We start from the raw sequence: 20,562 nt of genomic DNA, 5'->3' as shown, positions 1-20,562 counted from the left end.
TCACTACAAGCAGCACTTAAAAGTTTTGTATGAAGAACCGCTGCACACCATGTACCTGTTTCCGTCTGCAGCTTTAAAATCATGTTTTTTAAAACCCACTTTTCCCCACCTCCTAGCGATTACCATGCAAGCAATTGTTGTGGTAACATTACAAATGATACATAACAAAGAAAAGGTCCATGCAAGGCCTTCAACAATTTAAGATCCCTCCCACAGAGATAAATATTACATTTTCCAGCTGGATTAGTGCCCAAGGCAGGAAGTTGAGCAGTTACAGAAATAATTATTTTAAACAGTAGAGTTGCTAAGGAATACTTCTACATCACGAAATAAGACAAAACATGAAGAGTAAGAGTTAGATTTAATGATTAATTAAATTATTACTCAACCCAGCTCTTACACTTCTTTTCTTTCTCATACTTAAGGAAAACATTGGGTTTAGGTAATAGGTAGTATTATTTTAAAAAAAATATATGCATTGCACAATGATAAAAGCAACACTGAAATTGCAAAGATTTTCATTTCATGTAAGGAATTAAAATGTTGCATTAGTGGAAAAGTGTAAATGGGAATATTTTAGTAGTCAAAATAAATATTTAATAAAAACCACACACCCATGACAAAGTATCAAAACAACAGAACTTAGTATTTGGAAGGATACTATCTATATTTCCTTGTGTTAAACATTGCTAAATTCAGTGGCTTAATTATTACCACACTGCCTTCAGCAATCATTGCTTATATTAGTGTTGTAAAAAGTCACGAGAATAGAAATACTGTTCCAATGACAGAAATAGTAAAGCCAGTTTGCTATAAACAAGGAAGAATCTACTACACGAAGGAGTCAATCCACAGGCATTGATTACAAAGTCAACAAGGATTACTGCATAGCATACTGGTTACTGTACCGAAAGTGCATTTATCAGCATTCAATGAACCAGGGAAAAAAGTGAGAAAACCACCCTTTTTATAGAATTTTTAAAAACAACCAGATGATTGACAGTTGAAGAAAAAACCCACACATTTCCTTTGAACGTAAGAGCATAGTCTAAAGATCTTAAGAGCACCATAAGATTTCTAACAGGTAAACCAGTACAAACCATTAGCATTGTAAGTAAAGAACAATTAAAAGGTTACTATAACATTCCATATTTAGAACACAACTGAAAATTTTAGTGTGTTGTTGCATCCTCCCGTACTACAACCAGTGAGATTTTGATGACTTTTTGTCAAGTTCTGGAAACAAATAATGCAAAGAAAAAACTCTTTTTCATCTACAGCAGAGGTCTAGAGAGATTTAAACTGATTATGTGTAAACTGAAATGCAGATGTTAATAGGAACAGATTTATATGGGAGAATGCAGCAATGTCTGGTATATCCCATTAATTCTCCATTCAGTTCTTCCACTGATTCTTTGAAAGTAGTGTTACTGAACATCCCTGACTACCAATGACTTTTATGAATGTTATTTTCTCACTATTAGAATTCTGCATTTAAGATTATTCTCAACCCTTTAGCCTTCAATTCCCACCCATCCCCCCATCATACTTAAAAGTTGCAGTTTTCTCACATAAAGCATTGCAATGCCTTTTGCTGCTCGCTAAGTGATATGCAGTCAACATTATATTTTCAAAGCACTGAGACCACTTTCCAGTTGGATCACATATTAAACAATAATTAAAAATAGTATTCTTCCCTTATTCTATTGTGACATGATAAAGACTATTCACCATTTAATATACGTTCAATCTCTTCTAGTCTTTTCAAAGCAGCAACTCTCTTTTTCTCAATGTCTTTGATTTCTTTTGTAGATTTTTTGGGAGTCTCTTTGTCCATATTGTTTTTCTCTGTTCCTTTCTTATTTTCTGAGTGCCCTTTATTGTTATCAACTGTTGTTTGGGTGGTTTTCTGCTCTTTTTTTACTTCTTTCAAATTTTGAAATGAATTTTTTTTTTCTTCTGCAGCTGCAGTCCCATCTGCTGGAAGCGATGACTGTTCCGTAGCACTGAGTGATGCAATTTTACTTCTAACTATGTTCAGATGACGCTGAATATACTCTTCATGAGGTGCCAGTGCTAGCGTTTCAACCAAACATTTTTCTGCTTTTATCAAGTCTCGTTCTTCGAAGTAAACCACACAAAGATTATGTTTCCCTTGGACATTGTTGGGATCCAGTTCCAAAATTTTTTCAAAACACTTTTTTGCTCCAACAATATCCTTCTTTTGGTTCATAAGGATATCTCCTTTCAAAATCAGACCTTTGGTATGATCAGGGTAGTATCTCAGTAGGTCTTCCAGGACGGGCAAAGCCATCAATTCTTTTCCCGTCTGAGAATAAAGCAGTGCCAAATTGAACAAAGCACTTCGGAAGTTTGGCTGTAACTTTATGGCTTTCTTCATCCATGCCTCTGCTTCTGTATCTTTTTTATCATCCATTGCCAGCATGCCCAAATTGAAGTACCCATTTGCATCCTGTGGTTCTTCTTTCACATAATGTAACAGTCTTTGTTTAGCTTCTGGTCGAAGACGAGCATCACCTAATGACAGAAAATGCATTTAATTCCAGATTTATTCTGAAGGACTTTTAGACCAGGCCTATAAACTGATAATTTTTTTTACAAATGAAAATGTAGTATCTTTAACACAACTGTTTACAGGGAAAGGGTTTAAAATGCTACTTTTTATCATTGCTGTGTAAAAGCAAAAGTGAACGACATTTATCTTCTTTGTAGAATGAAACTACTTACAGCTGACTTGTAGCCAAAATCAGCATCGTTACTCTATGATCTGTTGAATTATATTTATGTTTGGTACAACAGATACAAAAGGTGTCTCTACAAGTTTAAGAGAAGTTATTTTCATGTGCAGTTAAGCAACTGGAATGCAGAGAAGATGTTAGTTCTGACAAACCAGCTCTTACAGAGGCAAACATGGAGTGGAAGATCTCATTTTGTTAAAGATAGATTGAAAGAGTTTAAAGACAGAGATCACACCAGGTGACTTCATATGTAGCCCAGTTAAAATATCTTCTAACACCAAAACAATAAAATCTATAGCTCCCATATTTTAATTTGCATCAAAGTTTCAAAAAGATAGTAAAATAATCTTATCTGACAATATCATGATTAGCTAGACTAGCTTGTAGTCAGTGCCATTTTTCTGAACACTCCAGTGAACGTATTTTAGTAAGGAATTCCAGGCACAGACTTACTGAAGGATGGGGGAGCAGGGAGCTGATTTTAACTGCCTTCTTTCACCTCCTGAAACGGAGCTGCACCTTCCAGTATGAGTAATTGAATACTAGATAGCTAATACTTCTGCTTGTTTGAAGCCCCTTGTGCTTCTACAGACAAGAAACAAGGCATTTCTTCTACTACCTAACTTACAACATGAGAAGAGATGGAAAATAATGCATTTGCATCAGCTCCAATCAACTCTGTATCATTTCTTTCTTAGCGGTAGTTTACCATCCCACCAAAAGGGAAACAAACCTTACTAGTCACTTGCCAAATACTCTTTGCAACAGCCCGAATTCACAAAAGGCTTACGCTTACCCATAAAACTAGGAGTTATACATGTGAAATAAACAAACTCATGAAAATATGACTTAATTCATACTAACTAGCAATATTATATAGGAACCTATGAAAACATTCACATTTCCTAAGGATAGATTTAAAGCCACAGAAGTCAGTTACTTTTTTTAGTCAATGAAGAATTAAATAAATAAATGCAAAACATAGATATTACACATATTGTACTAATTGTTACTTTTTTAAGATCATATAGGCACAATTTTGAAGATGTTTGTGTAACGCTTCTTTATACGTATAAGATGTTATATTGTAAAATAAGACTTGTATTAAAGATGCTGATCAGCCAAGGTATGTGTACACTTTGCACAAATTCTATACACTACCAATAAATTACAAAGCTGACTATTACAATAAAAAGTTTCTTCTTTGATGATGCTATGAACTTCTGTTTTGCAAAAATTAAACAGTTCGTTTAAAAAATTAAATAGCGTGGATCGTATAAATGCAAATATAAAATATTTATATAAGGGACAACTAACATACCAGATTCCTGCATTAGCAGTGCTGAGTTGAATAATGCCAGTTTATGTGCTGGGTTGAGTTCTAGCGCTCGGTTGAAATTCTTCAGGGCTTCTGCTGGATCTTTCAGTTCAATGTAAACAATTGCCAAGTTGTACCACAGGTCTGCATTGGTTCTGTCTAGTTCTAGAGCTCTAAGATAAGCTTCCTTAGCTTTCAGAGGTTTGTTCATTTTTAAAAGTAGTTCTCCCCTGTTGAAGAATCAGATTTAACCTTCAACTTTTATTCATACTAATATGAAAATAATTGACAGGGTTGTTTTTTTTTTAAAGTCTGCCTTCCTATAGACAGTAGACGGGAGATAACAGCATTCTTTCTTTTTTTGTTTCTTTGTTTTAAACAGAAAACAACACAGGACCTTCTTTACATAAAACTCCCAAAGCTTTTGGCTCTCAAAAGTCTCTGTACAACAAACACATATGCGAGACAAAAAACAAAAAAAAAATGATCAAGGGTTCCTGACACCAGCTCTGTAATTACACTGCAGCAGCTATACTTCAGGCATATTTGCACCTCCCTAAGTCCCAATCATAACTAAGAAAACACTGAACAGAAGCCTCAACACCCACATTACTCTAAACTAAAAAGCACATAAAAGTGAGCTAAATAGGTAAGTCTTGCATTTCCTGGACCACCTTTAACAAAGAAGGATACAGAAAGCTCCATGATTCAGATTAACCAAAAGCTTTTTAGTTCAAAACTAGACTAGGAAATTAGAAATTTCAGTTTGATATTCATAAAGAAATCTAATGGAAGCATCTTGCTATACAATGTTTGAATACACCACCTACATGGAAACACACCATTTGAGCAGGAATTTAAAAGAACAGGGCTTGTAATGAATAATTTATTATTGCCCCAAATCTTCATCTTCTCATTTGGAAAGAAATCAATTCCAACAGCTAATTCAACTGTATGAACTAAATACTGTTCATTGCACTGCAAATACATAAATGTTTATTCAAGAATATATATCTCTAAAACTAGAAGAGATACCTGCTGATGTACGCCTGCTTGAAATCTGGCCTCATACTAATTGCTTGTCGATATAATTGATCTGCTTCTTCAAGGCGAGATTCATTTGCTCGAATTAAGTTTGCAAGATTGATGTAGACATTCAGATGGTTAGGAGCAACTCTTGCTGCATACTTTTTACCTGGAATAATCTGTCAAGAAGAATACACGTATCAAACACAGATGAGTAAAAATACGAAAGACAAACAATATAGATCTCTTCAGTCTGACACATTTGTTTTAGGGTATCACTGGATATTACTGTGAGAGCTCTTGATGGTTATGAATAGCAATTCTTCTTTCACAGAAAATCATACCACAATATAAACAGAATATTTTTTCTTCTTTGATTCTATGAAGACATAGATGACTTGAATATCATATTTAAGGTATCAGTTAAGCTCTGCTACTACCTAATTGGGCTCATACAGAATGCTACTAGAAACCAACCAGACCTTGCAAAACTTTCCCATTCAGACAAAGAATACTTCCTAAAGCCTAAACTGACATTCTATCAAATGTTTTCATTCCTTTTTGTAACCCTCCAGCCTAAGATAAGTGTAAATAAGATTTTACCAGCCACTGACACAGCAGATGAAAAGTAGTCATGAAAGATGAAAATGCTATGACATCGCTACTGTTGTACTGTTTATATTTTATCTGCCTACAATCTTCACACTGTTTCACAATACAAACTTTTTAATGCCATACTTCTACTCGAGGGACTGCTGATTTTTAAAAGTATGTTCAGGCAAAGATTTTTTTTTTGTTGCTGCTGCGGCTACCTTTTCCCACCTCCAAAGCTGCATTTAAGCTTTCTCTTGAAGGCTCAGAAACTCAGACATCATCAATGTATTAGCTGTAAGTGAAAATAAACCCACTGTGACTAGAAACTGTAGGTGTACATTTTTAACTGCTGCTTTCTTTTATATCCTCCATTTCAGCAAAACCAAAACAGAACAAAACAAACACAAACCTCACAACAGTATAAAAAGTTACTTAAAATAGTTTTAACAAAGAAGTTCCAAGTTAGCATTTTTTAACATTCATGATGATATACGACCTACTCTATTAATAGATAGATTTAAAAAAACAAAAAAACAAAAAAAACAAACAACAAACAACTTTAAAGTATAGAGCAAGACACAGCTTCAGGAAAAATACGAAAAACGTATCTTGAATATAGGTCTGAAAGAGCTACCTCCTGTGGTGGTAGATAAAATGAAGTTACATATTACCTGTGGCATCAATGATTTAGCAATCATATATGATTCTTCGGCTTCTTTAGTTTTGTTTAAGTTTTTGTAAGTTCTTCCTACGTTCATGTGGGCACCAATATCATCTTAAAAAAAAAAAAGTGACATTTCAAATACTTCCATGCACGGAGTATCATGAAAATAAATACATATGTCTTCAGAGTAGCATGAAATACAGTTACTGCATAACAACAACAAAAAAAGCACTTCTATATTAACTTCATAATTAAGATGAAAAATAATAATTTAACCATGAACCAAACACGGGTTAAAAAATTACTTGGGAAATGTTAAAAAATTTGAGGTCATACTTCTGTGGAGCTCTTGCTGTAGTAGAGCCACAGAAATCGAAGGTTATTTATTAGGCTTCTAAAAGGGAAAGGAAAGGTTGTCCAGCACTACCTAGAACTTCTTTTGCAACAATAACTGAAATAGAGTAAACGTGCACTTTGATACAATCTAATTTTTTTATATTTTTTATGCATCTACTTAGTTTTAAATAAGAAAATTAAATAAATGTTTCATAACAAATTACAGTTTAAGTTACTTCAGAAAGAACGCCATCCAAATAATAGTTTCAAATAGAAAGTCTTTGCATCTTTTTCTAAATAAAAGTCTGGCTACAAGTCTAGACTTTTTTTGAGTTTATTTCTAAAACCCATGGATCAATTAAATTAGTGTATGACATTGTCTGATGTTCAGTTGGAGAGAACAAGATCATTGAGAAGATTTTGTTAAGCAAGCTAAGTATAGTGAAATACTAGGAGTGCAGAGATGCCATTCAATGGCAACTAGTCAAAGCTTTTACCTGGTTGAACTTGGGTGGCTTGTATGAAGAATTGCAGAGCTCTTTCAAAATTCTTTTCATTTTCTAACGCATGTCCAACATTGTTCCATAATTTTGCATTGTTCTTATTTACCTAAAAACAGTAAAAGAGATACCAATGCATAAGGTATTAAGCTGGAATTACATAACAATGGATTTTCTCTTAACTGTGTGTTTAAGATGTAAAAATGCACAGCAAATGACAGATTTCATCAAGCTCCTATATGTAAAGGGTAAAAAAAACACTGCATACAGAATGATTACGTTGAACTTGTTGCTCAACATCCATTTATTTTAGTAATTTGCCCCTAGAAATACCAAGTGTTTTAGAATTCATTGTAATTGTTATGGGATGTTGTACAAACCATCCTATCATGCTATACGCACATTGAAAAAGTTACTCTGTGCATCAAACTTTTGTAGACTTCTGTACTGAAACATATCATGCTTTCATTCAGATAAGAGAATACGTTCAACAGAAGGAAAAAGAAAAAATATCATCGATTTCTTGCACATGAATTCCCATGTGTGCATCACACCACTTTTAAAGCATTCCCAAAAGCAACTAATTCAAGGCTAATACTGTCAATGTAGAAATAAAAGTGGCAAAACAAGCATCATTTCTCTCCATTTTTATCATGCTCTACTGCAGCTTTTTGAAAAGAACAGCAACACAAACTTTCCAATATCCTTTTCAAATAGAATACAGTACCTTTAAAGCTGACATAAACAATGTGTACTCTGACTCCCAATCCCAGTTTCTGTGCAGTGTTTTTAAGGCATGAGTGAATAGTACTGCAGCCAAACAAACCCAAGAAATTTTTCTTAGCACACTATTAAATAAAACAAACAAAGATTTGTTATAAGCACACAAACAATTCTAATGTATACTAGAATAAGTATCTCATATGCTAGGAGCCAAATAAACTGAGGACCATATTTGTGACTGGTATATTGTAGCAATGTGTATTCTAAGGTACACCGCATTCTAAAAATGTTTGGTGCAGTCTGAGGACTTTTAAAATATATGTATGTACGCTTATATATAGATATGAAACAAAAAATGTATAAAATACATGTGTATACATGTTATACGTGTGTGTATATATATATGTGCACATATTTTAAATAAACATTAATAATATCCTCATAATAATCCACCAGTCTCCTAAGAACTTTTTTGTCATCTGTTCACATGACTGCCAAGTGGTTTCTTAGAAGAAGAACTTGAACAGAGTAAGACCTATAACGTAATAAATTCATACTGGTAGAAGTTCTACTGGGAATGCCTGCAGTTATAAATATGGTTTTTATAAGATTAAGAACGATGAGTTAAACCAGTCATAGGTAACACTACCTTACCTTATATTTGATAACTTCTTCCATCCATGTGCTACTAAAATGCAGAATCCCATGCTAGGAACATACAGCACTCGTTCTGCTACTACGAATCCAACAGGAAAAAAGAGGTTTGATGCAGGAATGAATGGTAGCACTATTAAGCAGAGTGCCTAGAAAAGAAATGCAAGTGAAGCAAGATTAGGTGGTGACAAACTGTACCCAAGAAACAAATTACGAAGCAATTACAAAAAAAATCCCAGAAAACCAGACATACATAGTAGGTCTTTGCGGTTTCATGTTTTCCTTTTAAACATTAAGATCTGTTTTAAACTGAGACCACCCGGAGCATGGCAAGTTTTAACTTGCGAATGACACTGCTCCTTACTTAAGGCCCTACAAGGGCATTTGCTTTTCTATACTACAGAAAAGAGTAGCTGTATGACAAAACACTAGGATCAAAGGACAAATTCAAAACAATGTTTTAATAAGAGTTCCATGTACAAAACCATGACAGTCTGAGAACCTTGGACATTATTTTTTATTACAATTAAAAATTTATACCAGCTTACATGATGCACAAAGCAGTTATTTTTACAATACAATAAAGTCCATTTTTAGTTTCTGGAAAATACGTGAAGAAATAAGATAAAAATCAGAATCAGCCACGGAACAAACATCAATGTTTAGATAGTGCACTAAAAGCTGCCTGAAATATCTAAAATGACAATAAACTTAAGAAACATATAGTTGCAGCTCTTAGGTTGGTGACAGACATCATAACAAAAGGTGTGTGTGACAGAGAAATCCATCTGCTACAACGGATGTGGACATGACCACTTGCTTTAAGTCCTGGGTGATTGTTAAAATAGCAGCTTTGCCACCTCTGGTACCAGGACAGACTTAAATAATCATTTAAAAATAACTGGCCTCCAAGTTACAAAAACCAAAATCCCTACAAATGTTTCTTTGAAGAAAGACAGAGGAATCTTCCAGAAATTTTCAATACAACTGGCCATCGCCTTCTGTCTAGATTTAAGCATAATTTTAACTGCCTATTCCATGCTAAAGTAGTTAACACATCCAGTTTGAAAGTCAATCTAGGATTTCATATATAAAAACGCAACACTGCAGCTGCAACCTTCAAGTACGGTTTAGCTCACATTTCAAGGGGCCAAGAATATGCACACGGATGATTAACACAGCTTAGCTGATCCACAGCAATTCATTAAGTTACATGAAAATACATAATTGTGCCTTGAAGAAGGCACAAGCACAACATAGAGACTACACTGATTACCTAGGGACAAAATTTAATTTAATGCCTTTTCACATTCCTCTCCCTTTCACCTTTACATTTTTATAGTACGTGCTCCTTATAGAGCACCTACCAAGCTGTAAAAGTAAAAGCCTCAACACAGAACTCTTATTATAGATTTTTGTAACCCACTTTGAAATGCTGGATGCATCATGCTATCCCCAAGCCAGTCCTCTGTAGAAGTTTATAATTTACTTATAGCAAACGCCTTCATACTTTTGGGGGTGTATTATAGGAAGCGAGGGTATCATTCTGTATTTCATTCTGTTTTGAGCAGCCAAACACATTTGTGAGTATGAAGGAAAATGTACAAAAGCACATTTGAAGCATGCTTTGGCAAACAATGTGCTGTTTTGCAAATGTTTTTACTGCAATGTGAATAAACTATATTTAACTTTTAATGCATGTAAGGCTCATACATAGGCTTAAATGAATTAAGTTATTTTATGAAATCTTCAGATAAACTGATCTGAAGAAGTCACCTCTTAAGATTTTTAAAAAAATATTGTTTCATATTATTGCTCAAAAAAATACAGTTTGTTTTGTTTTTAATATAGGAAGGCCATCAGTGCCACAGCCCCATGAGGTCAACGTATGTATAGTGAAAGACAATTCCAACAGGTTTCAGTGGAAAATATTCTGCAGCAGATATAGCAAATGCTTCGTCTCCACTAAGTGTTTATGATCTAGGCATCTAATAAAAAGGTTTTTGCATGTTCTGCTCTGTATAGTTCCTCTGATGACAAACATTACACAGTGCTTTGCCGAACTTCTCTTTAGATCCTTTTGTCTCTCCTTAGTACGCTGCCCTTCAAGTACAATTTCTTGGGCAATAGACTCAAAGCCCTAAGTGCAGATAAAAATGCATTGTCTTCTGTTCATTTATTCCTTCTTTGTATCATAGTCTTTCAGCAGATGTAGAAGCTCCATTCAAAATATCCTGGTCAAGGCAACTGAAAAAAAAACAAACCCAAATGAGACAGAAACCATTAAAGTACGCAGGAATAAAAAAGCACATGACAAAGCTCTGAAATACAACTATAAGCCATGAAAAGTATCCAAACTGCTAAGTAACCAGTCCAGTTCACAATGAAACATTTCAAAGCCTGAGTGAGGTGTAAGCATAGGGAATAGAGAAATATATTTTTAAATTTAGAAGTACTGATGTCTTGGCACAACACTTTAAAGTCTTAAAAACTTAGTGCAAGACGACTAAGGATACCTGTCGTTTCCTGACATTTGCACAGTAACAAGGCACTAAAGTTAGTGGCTGAGTAGCACAGAGTGCTGTCTTATCAGAAGGGAGGTAAAGCGCCCTAGTTTAGGACACTTAGCAAGTATCAAAAGATACTAAAAAGCTTTTATTAAATTTTGCCAGTCAACAAAGGAATGCCTATACCCAAGAAATTCTATGAACAAACAAGGGCCACGATCACAGCTTGACTCTGAAATCTTCTGAAAAGCCACCAAATTAATTCTAGATCAGTACTATTCTTAGTACTCGATGTTTTCAACATGTGTAGTGTAACCTATTTATAAAGGTCACTCAGTCTGACAGTCAAGTTATCTGACTGTTCGCAGGGATAAAGTAAACAGAAAATATAAGAGAATTTAACTGCTCATACGTTGTTTCCAGGTTATGTCCTTTACTAATACAAGAATAATTGATTACTTCAAGCAGCATCATGACATCAATCTGCCAAAGCATGTGTTCCAATTTATAATCTACAAACACGATTTTTTTTAGTTTAATATTGTCAGTTGGGTTAAAAAAAAAAAGCCAATTTATTTGTTTTGTATTCTCCTAGTTCTATTAGTTTGAAAAGACAATTTTAGATCCTATGGAAAAAATTAAAGTAAGACAAAAATGAAACACAACGTACCCACTTACCGCAGTTATTTTTCCTGGAGATGACTGGTATCAAACAGATAAAAACTGTCTGAAAATGAGTCCTTTAACTTTTGCATCTCCCAGTAATGAGTTCATCCTGTGACATTACTTGGAGAGAACTGTGGAATGTCTACTGGCACTTGAGGAAGTGGGAGAAGGAATCCTGTCTTCTGTCTTGTCCCCCAAGGAGTACAGCACCAAATCCACATCAGCAAACACAGAAAGACATGTTCAGACATACGTGTGACCTCCCTTCTCTTTTGCATCCTGGAGGCCTCTTTTGCATTTTTTTTTTTTGCAAAGTCCAAGTACACATATTTAATTCTGCAGCAGGTCTAAAGCTGTACCTTTTCTGATCTCATAAAAAAAAGTAACTTGAGACTTTTCACTTAGATCAGGTTTCAGCATGACACCTCAGGGGGAAGGGCCAAAACACGCTAGAGATTTGTAATGGCAGAAGCTCTTTACAAGCCCTTTATTACTCCTTTAGAGTGACACTCATTAGAGTGGTACCACCTGTCATAAAGCCACCATTATACTAATGCCATGTGGGATCCATATAGATAGCAAATAGAATTCATACCTGTCAGGGTAGTAGTTTATTTTGACCAGCACAAATTCAGGCTTTTATCGGCAGAACTGAGAACCGAGTGTGGAAAAAAAATTTTCTGAAACCAGTAATTCAACACAGTTATCTGGAACACTGTCATAATCTGTGTAAATTGGTATCACTAAATAAAGATTCACTTTCTTCACTTTAAAGATGGTGCTATGATTTCTCTAGTAAATCAGATTAAGAAGCCATCAGAAAGAAATTATTCTTTCCCCCTCTCACTCTTGGCAGACTATCCAGTCTACATCAGGACATTAATGGCTTACTGGAAGGCAGAAATAGGCTTTGGCCTACAGTGTTGTTGCACATTATAGTACATAACAATTAATTTTTAATATAAAATACTGCATTCTCATTTCCTAAGAAATTAGCTTCCAGGCACTTAGATGTTATGTCTGAAAAAAATTAGCATCATACTGAAGGTTATATCCACAACATAGGTATATATTAAAGGAAAACAACTTTCATCAAACAAGGATTATACTGTGTTAAGCAACATTGAGGCTCACATGCTGGAGTGAATGATCTCAGAAGACCCTTCCTATAAAAACTACTTGGAATAATAAAAACAAATGTAAAAAACCACCCTTAAACAAAACCTAACTGACTTACAACAACATCTGCTGACAATTAACCCTTTCCTCTTCTGAGTTTTACTGGGTAGAGAGTAAACACAAATGTAGGGAAATAAAGAGCCTTAAAGTTAAAGATGTGTCCTATGAAAAAGTGAACCATTACCCAGACATTTCTACTGCTATCAGTGCACTAGAGAAAAATTGTTTCAGCTCATGTAAGAAGGAAGACTAAACTACTCCTTTACATTTTTTACATGCTATAAAACTATAATTATCTGGGTATGTCACCTTGCACATTTATTGTATCAATAAGCTAAGTTTCTTTTCTTCATTCACAGTTTCCAAATTCAGGCCGAGAGGTTTCATCAGCACTACTGCAGGTAATTTTCACAGATTTTACAGTGAAACAAACCGCTTCGCTTCAGTGACAAGACAAGACAAACCATATGAGTCAGAACTATAATGTTAGGTCTCTTTGAAGTGAATCAAAGTTTATCAGCATATTAGCAAAGACATCAGTCTTAAGTTGTGCATAAATACTCCCATCCAACTGAAACTTTTGTTGGATGAGTTACATACTAAATAAGTGCATTATTTTTGAAGCAGACTAAGATCTACGCATGCAGGCTTGTTGTACACATAATTGCACCACTGATTTAATAAAAAACATGGTATCAGGTAATCATTAATCTTGTGAAGATTTGCAATGGAAGCATCAAAAAGATGACTGGGTTTGGATGAAAAAACACTAGCTCATTTGCGCCTTCCCGTTTCCTTCAAAATATTCTTTCCTGTTAATCCAATTCAGTTTTAAGGTCACATAATACTGAAAAACAGGAACTGATCTTACAGGTTGACAAAATTAGTTTTTCCTTAAAATATGAAAAAGGCTACTAAAGATTGCCTTTATTAAAAAAAAAAAAAAAAAACAACAAAAGAAGAAAACTTATATTCCTAAATACCAAATATGTCCTTTTCTTTTACATCTATGAGAAAGAAAATCAAGTCACTTGCTAAATATGCAGTATGACTACTGACATTTAAATAAGGTAGAGAGTTTGCAGGATGGAAATGCACTGTGAGCCTTAGAACATATTTAAGCTCTACTGAAAACCCCCACTTGCTAGTTGAGTTATGAATACCTGAGAAAGACTGCAATACAGTCTGCAAATACGTAACAAAAGGCATATTTATTCTCATCTCTTGTCTATTCTTCTCCATCACATACCTAACTGTCACATACTTAATTGCAACTTAACAGTTTTGTTGCTACAACAATTTTCCTCTTTTCTTATGTGTACGTTCTAGTCCAAAAGGAAACGCATATAGTATCTCTGGGTGACAGCAGATTAGATATGTGACCAAACAACCTGAGCCACTTCCACTCTTATAAATAAGACAAAAACAATGCATCATTCTTACCATCAATACAGTCTTGGAGGAATCCCCAGGGTATCGGAGACTGAAGACAATCAAAGATCCCAGAAAGCAAAAGAAGGTAAGGGTGGCAACATTTCTAACATCTAACAAAGACTCCACAAGAGGAATAGTTCCCATTGTCCAGTCACAGCATAATTCTGAGGGGTTGAGAAGCAGCCAAGCATTTACAGGGAGCAGGTAGTTGAAAGTCAGCTGTCTTGCTGGGGATGGACTAACAGCAGCCGGGTTATCAAACCTAAACCGAAAGAAAAGAGAAAAAGCAGCTTTTAATGAAAAAATATATGGCCTTGATCCACTCTGTGTTCAGCAAACCTTAGATTCATAGCTAGAAGTACCAATTACAGACATGTGCAATATTCCTTATCTTCCTGCATTTGTCAGGTGTGTAACTTGGGAACTATGCACGATGATTCATTTTAGCACGGGACAGAGCCTCCTCCAGTTTAAGAAAGTGGTTTGGGTTATAATAAACATAAGTTTGAAGAAACAGAATGATTTACACCTAAAGTTAGGTTCAGTGGTCCTTGCTCATGTTTTTAACAGTACCTCATTTTCCAGGGAAAATATTAAATTCTTGTATTTCTACATTGCTCACACACTTTTAAAATAAATTAGTTTTTCATTTCTAACATTACTCATATACATTTAGCTTCAAACACTGTATCTAAAGTCAACTATGCTTTCTGAATAGTACATTCCTAAAACCAAAATAATATTTTGTATGTTGAAGTTTTTTGAAAAAAACTTATTAAGAGGTTTGGAGTATTCAGCCAAGGTTCAAACACATAGCCAACAAAAAATACTTTAGTGATAAAATATTTAATTTCTGAATTACTAAGATGAACTAACAACCGTAAGTTTTTTTAAAATTAATGCCTGCTCAGATACCTCAATATTTTGGACATTCTTGTCAACAGGTTCTGAAATATACCATTTATCAATTTCACAAAAAATGTAATATTGTACAGTCATTCCTCATCAATCCTAAAACAAGTTAATAAACACTTAAGTTGATGTATTTTTGACCAATTCATTCAGAAGTCATTAGGCTGCATTTTATTTATCAGTGTCTGTAATAAGAAACACTTTACTGTTACCTTGTAAACACTGGAAGTTGAGACTGGATAACCTGGACTCTGACAACTACAAGTAGGAGTGTACTAAACATTAGGACTATCAGCTTCAACAGCGTTTGGAGCATAGAGAAAGGAATACTGCCCTTCCCTCGAAGAATCTGTACACCTGTGTCCAGCAACACTGGCAAAGTGTACTGCAAAGGAAAAAGGAGTTTATAATCAGACAGAGTACTCATTAATCCGTTAGATAAATGAGCTACCTGACTTTTTTTTCCTTGGTTTTCTCTAAATGCCTACCCCCAACAGTTATTTAACTCCGCTTCTTATAGCCTTCATGACAACCCCCAAAAAGAAGTCCACCATTCTAATAAAAATAACTCTATTTGAGTATTCCTAACACTATCATAGCTGAACTTGTATGTCTGTAGTTCTGTATTTTGCACTGACATTAAAAAATTTGTACCATCAATAAATCAAGCATGACCATTAAATAAATTTTGAAGAAAAGATATTACTATTTTTAGAATTATCAGCTCCTGTGAAAACTCATCCTATAATTCCTTATGAATGCAGAAATATTATTCACTTCCTGATTAGCCCTGGATTTCTGTTTTATGCCTCTACTGCAGTAACCCATCTCTCCCTGCCTCATGAACATTACGATCTTGCACAGCTCCCCATTACATATCCTTATTTCTTCCCTGTGTACCTCTTTTCCTACGTCTTCGTGTCTTGCGCTGGGGATAATTTATTGCTTCACATATACTGGCTGCCTGAACTACAGATATTGACAGGTTTTTGAGAACTGGTCAAACTCTTAGCTCGTGCTGCACCTGTGCCCTCAGAAGAAGCCTCAATTTGGATTTTATCTCTTCTACTCAGCTGACTTACACAAACTTGTTAAACTTTTATGAAATTGAGGACCAGATCAAAAGTTACTACAAGAAAGGAAGAGTGGACTGAAAAGTGCATCACATACTGGTGATTTTCTTAGAAATCCAGTTTGAAAATTATATGCTTATTCCCTAGGCTTACAAAGGCAATAGTTATAAACACGCATATTTCTGTAAGTACAAAAAAGCATATTTTTGCCTTGAATATGTATCCCTAAGACAGACAAGCTTTTGTCTTTTATTGGTGCAATCATTGCAAAATATTCCTTCAAGAAATTAAGGAACAGTAAACTACAACATTTTCTTAAAATATGCAATCATACATTTTTAAATTGTGTATGGTTTGACTATTAAAAAGCCAAGAATTATTTCATTGCAGGAACATCTTGTTTCTCTAAACGAAAGTTACTGTTAACTTAAACACTTATCAATGCTTAGGACGAAACATATCAGATTAGAAATTAAATTTAAAGGTATTCTTACAACAATAAGTTTCCTGAGAATATTGCCAATTCAAATAAGACTGCTACAAAGCATCTAGTTATTCATCAGAATGTGAGGAAATGCACTTGTATAGAATACGATCTTTATTTTTACTAAAGGAATTAAAAACAAATAATCCCCCACCTTTATGCATGTCAGACTTTAATCAAGACTGTTACATGCTAGTCTTTGCAAACCTCAGTCAACTAAAACCTCAAGTTTCCATTAAGACATGTCAATTCTTTATTGAGTATATTTGGTAACATCTCTGTATGGCATGTAAAGGACGACTTAGAAGTCATTGAATTCCCCCACCATAAACCATGTCTGTTAAACATTAGTTGAGTCAAAAAAAAAAAAATCTGAAAAATGTTACACAAGTATAGAGTTACCCTGAACTGACAAAAATCAGTGCTGAAATATGATGCTTCTAAGTACTTAATGCCTCGTTACAGAATTCCTGAGAAGCAATCCAATTTATTTTTCAACAGCTTACCCCTTGGGCAATAAATACTTCATATACACAGCATATCCCCACCACCGTTATTCCTTGTTCTTTACACAGTGTTGCAACAGCTACTAGAAATACAGTCACTGCAATTGGAGTCCACACTGCAAAAAAAAATGACATTGTTGAAAATGTTCCATCTTACAAAAAAAAAACCGAAACAACCACTTAATAAAGTCAATTAAGCTAAAAAGTGAAGACTTTGGCTCTTCATGTTTGAACATGCTATGTTCTATAAATTTATTCAGTATGCCATTTGTTATTAAAGGGAAGATTACCAGTTTTACCCTACAGAAAATATTACATGTGTATCAGTTTTAAAACTGCCTCCCTGAAATCGGAAGAATCAAATGAAAGGCAAAAGCCTAATCTATGACAGGAAAACAAAAAACCCACCAATCTTCCCTAATTCAACAGAACACTTTTTCAAATGGAATGTTTTATAGAGAGTAATGAATTTTCACAAGGTCAATTTGACTTTGGAAAAGAGGCAAGCCTCACAGATCCCCACTGAAACTTTGCAGCTTACTTGTGGGCATCTGAGACATCTCAGCATACTTCCACCTACTTGCATTAATAGAAGTCAGTGCAAGAGTCCCTACTCTGTGTTACAAAACAACTGAAAAAATGCTTAAGGTATGAGTATCTTAGGGCCGAACGGGTTTTTGTATGCTGAATAACCAATACACCCATACACCCGTATCACCATTCTAAGAGCTCGATTATCAATGATACAGAAATTAGGTTATGTCAATCATTTACCTATAGTATTATCTGGCCCTTTAGATTTTGTATATGACAAAAAAGCAGCTAGAAAGAAGATAGATGATAAAAGCTCTGCTCTGCCCACAACTCCAGTTACCTGAAAAGAAAGAGAAGAAAGAACAAGATTATTCTTCTAGTGACTATTCTAGTACTAGAATAGTGCATGATTGACATACTATCAGAATATGCATAAACAAGATCTGTAAACCAAGCAGAAAAGGCTAAGAAGAGTAAGGGTACCTTCAGTTCAATTAGTACTGAATTCGAGAACAGGGTGATACAGGTGGCTGGTGGCCACCTGTGGCTGATGTGCCCCTAAGTATCACCATTAATGAGACAACAGAGAAATGCTGTACTTTTTTATCTTTAGTAACACCAGCCACAAATTGCATTTGAGGCAAAATTTGGGCACAATAACAACTGCCTTGTTCATAATACTTGGAAGAAACTAGGACCTTCATCAATAGGACCTTTAAGTGAAGCCCAACAAGGACTGCTGTACATACACGCTCTGCAGACAGTAGCATACAAAAACTATGACTTATTTTTGTTCATATTTTTTCTGACTGACTGAACAGATCTGAATCTGAAAAAAGCATTCCCTTGACTGATGCTATGGCAGCTCTTAGATGAGCAGTCAAGAGTTACAAATAAATTCATGGCAAGCTCTATGCAATGAAGTTAAAGAATGACTCAGGCTTTACTACAGGTCTGGCAACTTTCTGAATGATAACTTGGTTGGCAATATTAAAATTGCAGGTAGTGGTCCCCCTTGATAATGAGACAGAGAGGAACTGATTTTATGAAAAATCCAGGGCAGAAGGTTGTTTCAGAATCCCCAATGAAATCGAGATTAATTTCCATTTCAGGAGCTGTTTTCAAAAAGGCTAAGGTGCAACCAACAACCAGAGATGGAAGACAGGTCATTATGCTAACGGTTCCTGCAGTAGCCACTGTACTGACCACAGTATCATTTAGTCTTGCCTTTCTTCCTCATTTGTCCTCTTCTGTAATGACTCTAATTGCATCCAAATTTTTGCAAGTAAGCTGGCTGAAAAATGTCATCCTATCCCAAGGTAGATAGATAGTCATACTTAGCTAAGGAAACCTCATAGCTCACCATTTAATTATGATGATGCTGAAAACTGACTTTCAGCCATCCGGACCCAGCTAGAAGTTTTTATTGCTAGGTACATTCTTGGTCAAGCATGATTGATCCAGCACAGCATAAAAAGAGAAAGTAACTCAATATCCAAGGTCACAGTGTAAAGAAAAGTATTCAAATCTGAATATGAAATCACGCGCTCATGCTTCCATTGGGAGTAGCGTGCATTTACCAAAGGACTCACTGAATCATGCACAGACAGAACATGTTTCACAACTGACAGGACATCAGAGTTTGTGTTAACATTTTGGATAGTATACAAGTGTTTGTTTCCAAAATGCCTTAAGATGTTTCAAGGATTCCTGGTCTGGATCTCTAACTTCTGTCTTAATCTTGGACAATTTTAAGATAAATTTGTCTGTATATCAGTTGAAAGAGATCGATAGTAAAGCAAGCGTGCTGGTGTGCCTCCACAGTCCCCTGCCAACAAAAGAGAGATTCTATTTCTGGATAAAAAGGTGACTTATGAGAGAAAATTCCAGCATTCACAAGGTTAGTTGACATCCCGTAGCTGTAAAAGTGGTCAACATGCCTCTGTCCAGAACAGTAGCAGAGTAGCTAGAAAGTCTGAACTGGAATTCTAAAGACAAGGAAAAATTAAAATATTATTCCGTTAATCAAACCATTTCCTCAAAAAACGATATATTACCACCACAAGTGCCCAGCTTCTCTCTGTAGTCAAGCAGAAAATTATTTTCTATTTATCCTGCTCTGCTAACTTTTACAGGAAAAATCAATTTATCATAAGATAGGTAAAGGGTTGGAAATGTTTATGTATTCCATCTGCTGTTTCATCTCATGTGCAGGGGAGTAATAAGTAAGAGACTAATTTGAAAGAATTCAAATCAGATACATTTCAATTATAGAAGATACAAAAGGTACCATCAAATGATGTAAAAAGTGGTAATGAGACTTGTTCTGGAGTTTTCATTAAAGCTTGAATAAGTTAGTCAGCACTCAAGTCCCCAGTTCTAAAATACAGCTCGTTATTACCTCCTCTTTTCCATGTATGGAAACTTCCAGTTGTTTTGCCTTTTATACATGTGCACAAGCCTCAACTGCCAAGTCTAAGAATTCTTTCTTGGTTGCATGTTAGGCAGAGCTCTCAATGCAAACACTTGAAAGGATAAAATACACTATTTCACAAAAGCAGAAAGATTAAATTGAAAAAGGTAGGGAGAGCAGGAAGAAAACCCCTTAACTGATTCTTCACTGACTACCCAAGTACAACAGCAGGGGAACTCAATTACAATTGTACTTAAATCTCCGAGTCAAGAGTGTTTTA

General features: G+C 34.9%; 1 protein-coding gene across 4 annotated transcripts in view; it reads right to left on the bottom strand.

The window, feature by feature from the left end:
• Positions 1 to 342: 342 nt before the first annotated feature.
• TMTC3 (transmembrane O-mannosyltransferase targeting cadherins 3) overlaps positions 343 to 20,562 on the bottom strand; it is a 33,528-nt gene continuing 13,308 nt past the window's right edge. For all 4 annotated transcript variants that reach the window (XM_074574629.1, XM_074574646.1, XM_074574638.1 and 1 more), the window contains 11 exons: positions 18,110 to 18,209; positions 17,336 to 17,451; positions 15,485 to 15,657; positions 14,370 to 14,622; positions 8,575 to 8,723; positions 7,925 to 8,045; positions 7,195 to 7,306; positions 6,369 to 6,472; positions 5,113 to 5,282; positions 4,081 to 4,307; positions 343 to 2,538 (listed from right to left, as the gene is read on the bottom strand). In XM_074574629.1, the coding sequence (XP_074430730.1) occupies positions 1,724 to 2,538; positions 4,081 to 4,307; positions 5,113 to 5,282; positions 6,369 to 6,472; positions 7,195 to 7,306; positions 7,925 to 8,045; positions 8,575 to 8,723; positions 14,370 to 14,622; positions 15,485 to 15,657; positions 17,336 to 17,451; positions 18,110 to 18,209 (2,340 nt within the window). In that variant the 3' untranslated portion in view covers positions 343 to 1,723. The remainder of the gene's footprint in view (positions 2,539 to 4,080; positions 4,308 to 5,112; positions 5,283 to 6,368; positions 6,473 to 7,194; positions 7,307 to 7,924; positions 8,046 to 8,574; positions 8,724 to 14,369; positions 14,623 to 15,484; positions 15,658 to 17,335; positions 17,452 to 18,109; positions 18,210 to 20,562) is intronic.

This window comes from Larus michahellis, chromosome 1, assembly GCF_964199755.1.
Source record: "Larus michahellis chromosome 1, bLarMic1.1, whole genome shotgun sequence".
In the NCBI taxonomy this organism is placed as follows: Eukaryota; Metazoa; Chordata; class Aves; order Charadriiformes; family Laridae; genus Larus; species Larus michahellis.
The sequence above is the reverse complement of the archived record's forward strand: the minus strand, read 5'-3'. Positions and strand labels throughout refer to the sequence as shown.